General features: G+C 25.4%; 1 protein-coding gene across 4 annotated transcripts; it reads right to left on the bottom strand.

Annotated features, from left to right (window-relative positions):
- Positions 1-1,071: 1,071 nt before the first annotated feature.
- LOC126904259 (TBC1 domain family member 5) lies at positions 1,072-11,530 on the bottom strand. Of its 4 annotated transcripts, none has more exons than XM_050683141.1 (14): positions 11,273-11,530; positions 10,897-10,964; positions 10,484-10,742; positions 10,205-10,375; positions 9,425-9,519; positions 5,732-5,782; positions 5,575-5,674; positions 5,375-5,502; positions 4,988-5,133; positions 3,036-3,139; positions 1,901-1,995; positions 1,769-1,817; positions 1,594-1,704; positions 1,072-1,504 (listed from the first exon to the last, which is right to left on the bottom strand). In XM_050683141.1, exons 2-14 carry the CDS (start codon positions 10,962-10,964, stop codon positions 1,274-1,276), a joined length of 1,608 nt encoding a protein of 535 aa, XP_050539098.1. In that variant the 5' UTR covers positions 11,273-11,530; the 3' UTR covers positions 1,072-1,273. The 4 variants fall into 4 exon arrangements, with proteins under 4 accessions (XP_050539098.1, XP_050539096.1, XP_050539100.1 ...); XM_050683139.1 differs by lacking the exon at positions 11,273-11,530 and adding an exon at positions 11,116-11,266; XM_050683143.1 differs by having other exon boundaries at positions 1,073-1,504; positions 10,897-10,951; positions 11,273-11,528.
- Positions 11,531-12,704: the final 1,174 nt, after the last annotated feature.

Here is a 12,704-nt window from a genome sequence, read left to right as displayed (position 1 = left end):
ATCGAGATATTAATAAGGAACCAGCAGATCAAGTAGCTTTTGGAATAAAACACCAATTTTTTTAAAATTAAACACTATCTAAAGATTTGCATCGAAGCGTTTATTTTTGATAGTGATTTTAATCACTGTCAGATATCATTTACTTGATCCAACTATGCCACGTCACCACTATGCCGCGACCCCCCTGTGCTGGGTTTTATGAAGGATAATGCTATGAAATAATTAGTAGCTAATAAATAAAAAAACATCAACTAAAAGAAACCCAAAAATTATTCTCCTTATTGTATATATTTTGCAGTTAATTGAGTGTTTCATCAATGGATCATGTATATAGTCTTTGTAATCATATTGAAATTAATATTTACATTAATGTCATAGAAATTATTAATTGTTCTGAACCTAATAAAACTATATATTATGCACCAAATAATATCAAAAAAATAATTTGATTATTACGTTTTCCAAATTTACTGATTTCCCCATCTATGGAGTAAGATAATGAAAATGATTCTATCACTTGGGAACCAAAACTATTGTAAAAAAATTGATTTAAATAACAGCTATTAAGTAGTAATTTTAGAATATAAGTGAGAAATTAGAATATTTTTCCTTAATATACTAATACCTTAAGTTTTGATGTTCAAAAATTACATATACACATACTAAAAATATAAATTTTTTACCGCATCTAAAATTAACATGCGAGCACATGTGTTTATATTAGCGAATATCATTATGTACCACATAAGGCTTTTATGTTAGCTAGAATATGCAACTATATGTGATTGATTTTGAGAAGAGATTTAGTGAATTCATCATCCTCTCTGTCTTAACCTAATACTTAGACAACTTTTAATATACATTTTATAAAAATCTATTCAAAACCCATTATAATAATAGATAATTTTTAAAATATTGATTTGGAAAAACAAATTTCATAAATTTTATATTTATCCAAAAAGTGCAAGGTGGAGTAGAATGAAAGTAAATGGCAAAACCAATATTTTATAATAAAAAATAAAACTAACTATATATATTTAGATAATGATTTGTATAATAAAAATCACATTTCACTTAAAAATTAATTAATGGTTTATAATAAAATAACAGCCAATACAAAATATATATAATTAAAGAGAAACAATTGGTAGTTTCTTAATCTTAAGGTCAAAATTTATTAAAAACAATGTATAATTTGAAGTTTAAATAATTGGTATACAAAAAATACTAAGCAAAAAATTTTAATATCTTTTAACTACTTAAATATAAACTTTTATCGTTTTAACTGTTTAAGAGGATTCTTTGTTGGGGCACCTAATATTTGACAGTCTAAAGAATTTTCTACTTTACGAAATACTTTCATAGTAATAGCAGAAGCAGGAGGAGGTAACGGAGGTCCTTCTGGGCTTTCAGGAGTGCTAGATGTTTGATTTGGACTAGTGATTCGAACCACATCTCTACCCATTTCAATAATACCACTTTGTGTATTTAACATAGCACATAACTAAATAGCACATAAAAAATTAATTTAATTAATACCAAATTCTAAATTTTTTAAATTGTATAGAATATAACTTAAAAGTAGCTATTTACCTCTAGCATTCCATTTAATGCTTGACGAGCATCTTTATGGTGTTCAGAAACGACTGGATTTAATATGGAATGATATTGCAGTAATTTAATTTTACAAAGTTCTAATAACTCCTATAAAGTAAAACATTTTTAAACAACATAAGTTTTGACTGTATTTAACTAAAATTTAAATTACCTCAGAGGAATTCCTCATCCTTCTAGACGAACTTATTAAATTGTCAGATCTGAAAAATACACCAAAAATAACTCAATAATTAATCAAAAATCAATGATAATGATTATTAATATTTATAAAAAAATTACTAACACAAACCTTTCTGTTTCAAAATTCAATGAATCCATTTTTAATATATCACTTTTATCGTGTCTTAGAGAATGTATAATTGATGGTAATGGATAAATCTGTTAATTTGTATTATTTAATTAAAAAAATGTATATGAATTTAAAAATATTTTTTAAATATTGCTATTGTTTGATTTTCCACTAAATTAAATATTATTAACTAAATAAATTATGTTCTGTATTGTATTAAATAAATATCTTAAGTATTGGCAAAGTTTGAAAAAAAATTTTGGGAGTAGCCAATTATAATTTTTCCTCACTACAAAATACTTTCTCATACAATCTTAAGTAAAAATGAATTATAATCTAATATTGATTACAACCAAAACAGAACATATTTTTAATCATGTCTTTCTTTGAGACAAAACTTACACAACTAATCAAAGTGGCTTATAACAATTGAAGGATACCCTCGATATTTGGTTTTTCTCCATTAGGTTGGTTAACACCAATTAATATATCCTAAGGAACTTTTTAAATGCAAAGATTTCCTGTTACCTCCTGATTTGGGAACATAGTGATTTTTGTCAACAACTAGTGTGACCACTGCACAACCACCACACCCATTTTTAGTATATATTTAGCATCATGTTGGTCAATTTTAATCTTAATTTAAACAAAATACTATAGATACTTAAAACAAATTATTAAATTGTACATTAATTTTAGGAAATTTATTCAAAATAATTATAATACAAAATTATAATTTATAATTGAAAAACATCAATATAAATTGATAATCTTAATGCAAATTATACAATATTAATAGAGATCCATAATTTTGGACAAAATAAGTAGTGATGAATAATGTAAATTAAAAAAAGTAAAATGATGCTAATTGTTTGTATCACTCCACTTCAACCACTGTTTATTCTACTTTACTAAGTTGTAATAAATATTTGAAAAATTAATGTCTTTAAAAAGTATAGTAATACTGTTTTAATAGATGCCTGTTAAATTATTGCTTAAGGAATGTTATTCCAATACTGTACAAGTTTCAATAATTTTAATAATCCAATTGACAATTATTAGTATGCTTTTAAATTAATATTTATACATTTAAATGTTAAATTTAATAGATTAAATAATTTTTTTTTACCTCAGGATCATTCATATGAAGTGCATATTCAATAACAGATGCTACATCAACAGGTGGGTATTTCATGAGGTAAGTAAGACAGGTAATGTTATCACTTTTTAATACTGTAACAAATTTATTTTAGTTTTTAACTTTTTTATTAATTATACAACATTAGGGTTCACTTTAGAATAAAAAATAAATTTTTTATACTGATTTTTATCAGTATACTTAAACTTTTTTTTTTTAATTACAAAAATTATAAACATTCTTTAATCATATTTTTTATTAGGGAGAATGTATTTTAATATATGTATTACAAAAAATATACAATCTTTTAGTGTTATTAAGTAATACATTTTTAAATTTTTTTATTTAAAACAATTTTTTTTATTAAGTTAGAGCTTTGACAGCTAGGCTATTATTCTGTAAAACAATTTTTTTTACATACAATATTTATGAGATTAAAGATTAAATATATAAAAGATTTTATTAGAAAATAGAATTTCTGCTGATTGGCTATTCTGTATTTAAATTAATATATAGTTCAGTATGTAAAGGAACTAGTTTCTATTGTTCTCATTGTTTGTAACAATTGATCTGTTTTCTTACTTTTTGAATACCTTGTATAAGGTATTTATAATTAACTACTAGATTTATCCTAAAATAATAATAATTTAAAAAACAATTTTTAGCTTTATTGAGTAGTAATTATTTATCAATTTATAAATAATTAAATATTTATTAGGTCCAACCTTATCAATTATAAGGAAATCAACTTTTTTTTTTTAATAATATACATAATTAGTTAACTAATTTAAAAGTTAGGAATACTCTAATTAATAAAATGTGTAGTCAATGACAACTTTTGGACCAGTATTTTAGAAGATAGGAATATTTTAATACTTGGATGATAGAAATAGGGCGACATTAAAAATGTGTAATGCTAAAAATAGCATAATCCACAACTTATCTAAGCTTGTGTTATAATGTATTAAAAACATTTAAAAAAGGTCCAAAAGCTTAAATCGATCAGTCATTTATTTGGATCATTTTCTACTATATGAATTAGTTAAACATCTTAAAATTTAAAAAAGTTTGTATCCTTATAAGGGACAAGGGATGAATCTAAAAAATGTTTGATTATTTATTAATTAAGAAATAAATAATATAGGACAAAAAAAAAATGTCTGCAGTTTACAATATTTAGATGAATTCTATTTATAATTTTGCTGTTAATTCCAAATATGATTTTAAATTTGTTCCATCACATTTAGTTTCTGAGGTAATTACTAATTAGTAGTTAAACAATAACAACACATATAAAAATTCATAAAAAAAATTTTGTTCTTTTAAAAGTTTTCAAATTTTTTAAAATCATGTTGTAAAAGAGTAATGTAAAATGTAGACTACTGCGACAAATATAACTTGATATTTAGACAGTTAAATTTGATTATAGCACTTATTTATAAAAAAATTAAATTGAACTTTTCACTATAACTTTTTAGTTTATGAATTTATAACAATTAAGTAGGTAATATAATAAGGTTTTTGAAAATATTATTTATTATCTTAGTGAGTAATTTAAAACTGACATAATAATTGCTATTAATAGAAAAAACATACGTAAATCTGGAAACTTTAAAAAATTGTAGTCTTTTTGTTTTAATTACTTTTTTACTATAGTTATTTTTAAATTATGTAAATCTATGTTTCCCAAATTGACATATATTTTTGAACTCAATACTACATGACAGTTAAATTAGATTTTATTATTTTCATTGTTTGTTCAAATATTTAAGTAATTACCAAGAAGAATTAATAAAGAATAATCTCTTTAAAAAAATGTCTAAATTTTCACATACACATAAGTTGTTTTTAGTGCATATAATGTGAGAGAAAATTTGAATAATTAGTAATAATAATTTACAATATAATATTAAAATAAGAATAGTTATTATAATATAACTTACGTTGAACTCGTAATAACACTAACATAGCTACAAATATATTATTAACAAGTTGAAAAGTAAGGGGTGATTTTGCAAAAATTACATCCCACAATACTAACAAATCCATTAATGAAAATTCCCCACCAAATAGTAATCTTAACCAGCGGCTAAAAAAAATTACAAAAATTTGTATTAATTAAAATATAAAAATATAATTTGAGGTGTTAAGAATGTAAAGTGTATAACTGACAATTATTTTTATGATTTTTATCATGTTTTTGATGTTAATCACTGTCCGATATCTTTTGTCTCAACTATGCCACTTTCTCACTGTCTGCATTTTTTTTAATGTCATTTATATTTCACTTGCATTCTAAGTACCTCATATGTTTATTTGTTTATTCATACATTCCAAAAGTAGTGAATCCAATATCTAAATTTATTAAATGTTTATGTAATTCTGGATCATATTTTGCTAACATAGTATCACGTATTTTTAGTAATTTGCGAACTATTTCACTTTCTGGTTTAGAACTCTATAAATTATAAACAAGCGTTTAAAGCAGTATTTTTTGTTTAAATTACTAATGATTTAAAATAGGTCTTACAATCTTAATTGTTTCTGATTGTTCCTCAGATGTAATAATTATATTATCATTTGTGATGTAGTAGTCTTTTATAATATCCATAATAGTACTAAACTGTGAACTGAACACATATATTAAGTTAATTTAAGAAAATTCTAAGTAAAAAACTCACACTTACTACGCGTCTGCTTCTAAATGTAATGGATTTAGTATTTGTTGAATTGTATCACTGAAAAATAGTTATTATGAATTAGCCAGATAATAAGATTAATTTTCAATTAATTTAATAAAAATACAAAATTTTTTTTTTTGAAAAATTATATTAATCAATAAAACTCAAAAAATTATTATTATTTTAATGAGACATCATTTTATAAATACAATTATTACCTAAAAAGTTAAAATAAAATATTGACTCCAATAGGCATGAATAGTAGACATTTAAAGAATTATTGCTTAAAAGCAATTTCCACATTGTGTTAATGAAATCAAAATCAGAAAACAACCACTTACAAAAATACTCAAGAACCGAAAACACAAACTCTTAGTTCAAATATTGAAAATGAGCATTTAGGTCATACCTCACAACAAACGTTTTCAAATACACAATATGAAACACAAAAAAAAATACGCCCAAGTATTGACTAACGACAACACTCAAGACTCAAAAAACCTTACAAACCAACTATCAACATTTATTAATGATCTCAAGTCATTAATTAACCCACTAATTACTCTTCTCACCACTGTTATAAACAAAATACTATTAAAAAATGACTAACTCTAATAATAACATATCTAAATTAACTATACTTCTTTGGAATGCAAATGGAATAAACCAACATAATAACGAATTACAGCATTTTTTCTTCAAAAAAAAAAATGATATTGCACTAATAACAGAAACACATTTAACACACAAATCTAATTTTAAAATCAATGGCTATACACTTTATATAACCGATTATCCAGACGGTACAGCACATGCTAGTGCTGCAATACTTATTTCTTCTAACATTCAGCATTATCAATCACCTGGATTTTAAGAAAATTTTTTATAAGCAACAGTTATTAAAATAAAAATAAAGAACATACTAACTTCAATTGCGTTTGTTTACTGCCCACCTGGTCAAAACATAAGCTCTAATGATTTTAACAGATTTTTTTCAACGTTAGGTCACTCATTTATTGCTGGAGGCGACTATAACGCTAAGCACAATTTTTGGAGAAGTAAAGCCTCCAATCATAGAGGAAACACCCTTCATACTTTATTAATAAATAATAATTTTTCATACATATCACCTTCAGAACCAACCTACTGGCCAACACATACTACATTTGTAGTAATACTAGAAATATCTAGAAATACTAGATTTTTTTGTTACCAAAATACCTGCTCATATACATACAAGTATTCAAAATGTATCTGATTTATCAAGTGATCATTCTCCAGTAGTACTTTTTATAAAAGAAAAGCCATTATTAAACTCTTTCTTATGGGCCTATGAATTAGGATAGTTTCAAACAAAATCTAGACAACAAAATTACTTTAAAAATACCCCTTAAATCTCAAGAAGATATAGACTCTATCACACAAATTATTCAGCAAGCAATTACTATTTCATCAAAACATTCTAACTTTCAATTAAGTAATTCTATGGAAAAATTATCTCTAACTATTGAACAATTAATTATTTTAAAAAAGCGAGCCAGAGCTAAATGACACAATACTAGATTACCAAGCCAAAAACAATAATTTAATAGGCTAGCAAATGCTTTGAAAAAGAAACTGTCTGTTTTCAAAGCAGATCAGTATAAACTGTATCTTAACTCTTTAAATCAAAATAATGGTTCTCTTTGGAAAGAAACTAAAAGGCTCATAAAAAAAAAAAAGAAAATATACCTCTAATAAGCCAAGAAAATGGCACCTTAGCTATAACGGACCAAGATAAAGCTAACATTTTTGTGGCACAATTGGCAAGAACATTCACTTCCAATACTAATTTATACTCTGACAGTAATTTCAATGAAGAAATAAAAACCTTCTTAACAACTCCACTACCAATGGTTTTACCAGCCAAATATATAACTCCAGGTGAAGTAGAGTATTTAATAAAAAAACTTCCTCTAGGGAAAGCACCCGGTTATGATCTAATTACCAATAAAATTTTAAAAAATGTATCACAAAAAACCATGCTTTTGTTAACCTACATTTACAATGTGATGCTAAGGTTATCATATTTTCCTATAATCTGGAAATTCGCAACTATTATTTTAATACTAAAGCCAAACAAACCATAAAACCTCTCTACGTCTTACAGATCAATAAGTTTATTACCAGTATTAGGAAAACTTTTTGAAAAAATATTACTCAGAAGACTACAGCCTATTCTATCATTACATAACATTGTACCAAATAGTCAGTTTGGGTTTCGCAACAGACATTCAACAATACATCAAATACACCGACTAACTGATGAAATTGCAACAATGCTTGAAAATAAACATTATTGTGCCGGTCTATTTTTGGATGTAGCGCGGCCTTTGATAGGGTTTGACATGAAGGCTTACTATTCAAATTAAAACACTATTTACATGCTCCATATTTTCTTATTATAAAATCATATTTGGAAAACAGACACTTTGTCGTTCGCCAAGGAAATGATTTCTCATCATACCAAAAAATAAATGCAGGTGTACCTCAAGGAAGTGATTTATTACCAGACCTTTATAATGCATTCACTGCCGATATCCTTCAAACTGACAAAACAATTTTAGCCACATACGCAGACGATACAGCAGTATTATCAGTTAATAGTGATCCTAACGCAACCAGTCTCTCACTCCAAATCATGCCAACCTTATTGATTTGAGAGGCAAAAAAATGGTGAATAAAAATCAACGAAGATAAATCGGCTCAAATCACCTTCACTCTAAATTTCAAACCACAAGAATGTCCTCAAATTATTATGAATAATATTCCTATACCAATAAAATAAGAGATCAAGTATTTTTCATCTAAAAGAAAAAAGAAAAAGTGCAAGAAACAGACTACATCTTCTACGTCCTCTCCTTATTTCAAAACTTCAACTTATAACAAAACTATTATATGCCCAGTTTCGTCTTATGGTATCCAAATCTGGGGTCCATCCAAACCATCGAACATAAAGCCAATACAATTGTTCCAATCAATAGCATTCAGACTTATAACTAAATCTCCATGGTATATAACAAACATAAATTTACATAAAGATCTACAAATTCAAAATGTAAACGAACTTGCAGTAATGTACTACAAGCGATTTCATCAAAATTTATTAACACATAGAAACTCACTAATTAATAAAATGTCAACAAACACTCTATCCTCACAGACTAAAATGGCTATGGAATAGAGATCTTCTAAATAACTAATAACTAACTACTACTTGTAACTAAAATAAATAAAGAACATGCTAGAGATGTGACTAATGAGTCATCTCCTCATCATTTATAATTTATGGCATTCTTAAAATTAATATTATAAACATCTAATTTACTTATTGTACCAATTTGTAGTATAGATTGTAAATATTCAAAGTTAATAAAAAAAAGCAATTTGATGAAATAAAATTTAGTTTTTAAAAAAAAAAGTTTAGCAAAATAGACCATAATAAAATATTATTAAAATGATGAACTTTGCATTTTATTGGAAATAAATCTGAATAATACCTACGTTTCTAAAATTAAGGAAAACTAAATAAAATTTCGGATCATCTTCGTCAAAATCAAGAAATACACAAAAAAAATGTACAAATATACATTTTTTAAATTTTATAATTTTTGACTGCTGCCAAAATAGCTGAAATATAGAAATTAGAAAAAAAAATACCTCACATCAGAAGATGATTGTTCAATTACATGGAGTAAAGCTTGATGATCACAATGAAGAACAAATAATATTGGAGCTAAAATTTCATGCATTCCCTAAAATAAAAAAAATTGTTTTTAATACATATATGCCATAAGTTATCCCTTATAAGGGAAACAACTCAATATTTTTAATGGAAAAATACATATTTAACTAGTTTATATAATGGCTGGTTAATAACAACTTTTAAACCAGTAGTTCAGAAGATATAAATATTTTTATACCTGGGTAAGAGGAGTAGAACTGTAGAGTGATGCATAATGATAGCATAACCTGCACCTTGTCTTCAGTCAACATTTAAAAATGTTAATAACTCATGAAATACTCGTTCAAAAGTTATTATTGATCATTCATTTTTTTTGTTGGACCATTTTCTATTATATGAACTAGTTAAATATGTATGTTGCATTTTAAAAAATTGAGTTGGTTACAAGATAAGGGATAAATCTAAAAAATGTTTTATTAGTTACAAATCAAGAAATAAATAATACTAATCAAAACCAAATAAAATAATTATTAATTTAGGAGAAAATTAGTGGTGAACGATAAATAAATCATCCTATAAATAAATAATCCTTTTTTTTATTTTATTAAAAGTATTAATTAAATTTATTAACACAGATTTTTAGTTCCAGCTTGTAAAGTGAGGTTGTACTAAATAATAAGCTAATTTTTTGGATGTTATAATTTCAGCTCTAAATAATAATGTTAGAAATATTTAGTATTACAATTTTTACATACTTGTCGGTAACTTAAATCAGGATATTCTCTAGAATAACAAAATAGTATGTTAACCATTATGTTTTGTATTCTTTCTGTTTGAAAAAATTGAATTCCAGGAGAAGTTCTTATGACATCTTGTTCAATAAGTTTTTTCAATTCCACATCTTTAAAATACTGTTTCCAGATACTCTAAAAAAAATTATTTATATTTAAAAAATAGAATCAAGTATCAATTATACTAATATAAAAAGTTAAAAAATTATAATAATTATTACTCAGATTAATATTGCATCTTACATTATCATTTTGAGAAAGTGGATCATCAGGTTCTGAACCTTGTAAATGTGGATCATTATAATGTTTTACTTTTTTCTGTTTATAAATTGTGCGATATTCATTAATAACTGATAACCATTTACTAGAGTCTAATGGCATTATGTCTAACATAATACGCCAGTAAACACTACGAAATCTTGAAGCTCGCAAATCACCTTGGATAGCAACATTTCTTAAATCATTGATACTAGTGATGTTAAATAATGAATACCACTCTTGTCTGAAAGTAGTATAGTATATCAAATACATACATAATTTAATTACCTTTTATATAATTTATAACTAGTTTCTCTAACTGTTTATTAAATTATTCATTTCATTAGTTAATAAATCAATCAAACTAAGAACCACAATTCTATTTATATAAGACTTACTCATATAATTTAACTGCCACATTTTGACCATCTTCTAGATTATTCACATAGCCATCTACATAAAACATCTATATATAAAAATATATAATTATTTGTATAACATAATCATTAGATTAAATAAAAAATCATAGAGAAAAAATATAATTAAATATAAAGATATTAAAAAAATTTACTAATCAAAAATTTTAATAAATAATAAATATTTGAAGAAAGCCCTACTTTCAGTACATATATCAAACTATTTTATGGATTCGTAAGACATTACACACTAAGTGTTACAAAGGTTAGATTATTTATAAGCAAAAATTTTGTGATAAATTCATAGCTGTGTATAATTACGATTGCAAGTAAAATATGCAATATGCAATCATCTTACTTTATCAGTCAAATAAATTTAATTTTTAATGTTTCATATTTATCCACCATGTAATGAATGTTATTAGTTCAATGATTTAATCTTCGGAAACTACTGTTATCATTTTTTCAATTTCTTGATACTACTTTCTATTATGGTGGTGAGTAAGCTTTGTACTCCACCACATATTCTCTACTCTTATAATGTAATCATTAGGCTCGGAATTCAATACATATCGCATTTTTTTGTAGAATTATCCTATGCGATATTTCCATGCACAAAATTGGAATTGTGTAATGGAGCCACCTTAAATTACAATGGAAAACTAAAAAAAAAATCACTATTATTAAGTATTAAACGTATTAGACATTTTATACATTGAAAGATTTTATTTCTTATTTTCCCTTGCTATTTGAGGTCAATAAACGCAATATCATATAATATTGAATTTAAAACTTGGAAACTAATCAATTAGTTTTTTCAATCCAAAAAATTATTTATCTTAAAACTGTTTATTTAATTTTGGCGGTCTTGCACTAAGGGTTCGATTCATTTATAAATTTTTACCACAAACGAAAAAATAGTTGATTAGGGGGGCAACATTTTTTTTTAATAAATTGAAAGTTATAATTGTTCATTGCATTTATAGAATTATAAATCATTAAATTAGACAAAAAATAACATTTAATAAAATCAAGCTAATAAATAAAAATAAAATTTACCAATTTTTAAAATGCATGGTATAGTTACACTGAAATTACTAGAGAAATACAAAAAGTGCCGTGGTGCATGTTGTTTGCTAACGATATAGTGTTAATAGGAGAAAATTAATCAAAGGCTAGAAGTGTGGAGATCAGCTCTTGAAGAAAAGGTTTTAAGATTAAGTAGGAGTAAGATAGAGTATATAAAGTAAGAGTTTGATAAAGGAGAACACGAGGTAGGTGAAATAAGGAGATCAGTGACAATAGGCGGGGACGTGATTGGAGAGGAGAGTTTTAAGTATTTAGGATCAGTTGTGCAAAAGAGCGATGGTATTGATGAGGATGTAAGACACAGAATTAAGTGCGGGTGGTTGAAGTGGAGAGAAGCGTCTGGTATCTTATGCAATAAAAGAATTCCAATGAGGCTGAAAGATAAATTCTACAAGACTATAGTGAGACCAGCTATGATGTATGGTTCATAGTGTTGGGCGGTTGATAAGAAAGTAGAGCAGAGAATGAGTGTAGCAGAGATGTGATGCTTAGATGGATGAGTGGAGTGACTAAAAAAGATAGGATAAGAAATGAGCATATAAGAGGGAGTATAGGTGTAGTGTCAATGGTGGATAAGATGAGAGAAAATAGACTTAGATGGTTTGGTCATGTTATGAGGAGAGAAGAATTGAAAGCCGTAAGAACAGTTATAGAAATGAATGTTGAAGGAAGAAGAGGTAGAGAAAGAAAAAAAAAGGAGA

This window comes from Daktulosphaira vitifoliae, unplaced genomic scaffold (genome assembly GCF_025091365.1).
Source record: "Daktulosphaira vitifoliae isolate Bord-2020 unplaced genomic scaffold, ASM2509136v1 Scaffold_4, whole genome shotgun sequence".
NCBI lineage: Eukaryota > Metazoa > Arthropoda > Insecta > Hemiptera > Phylloxeridae > Daktulosphaira > Daktulosphaira vitifoliae.
Note: the sequence above shows the minus strand (reverse complement) of the source record. Positions and strands in the feature narration are given on the sequence as shown.

Excerpts from the sequence above, each read along its gene's own strand:
- LOC126904259 (XM_050683141.1), bottom strand. The coding sequence starts at position 10,964 with ATGTTTTATGTAGATGGCTATGTGAATAATCTAGAAGATGGTCAAAAT. Across the intron at positions 5,503-5,574 it reads AATCAGAAACAATTAAGATT|AGTTCTAAACCAGAAAGTGA; the intron begins GTAAGACCTATT and ends TATAATTTATAG. Across the intron at positions 1,705-1,768 it reads GGATGAGGAATTCCTCTGAG|GAGTTATTAGAACTTTGTAA; the intron begins GTAATTTAAATT and ends TTTACTTTATAG.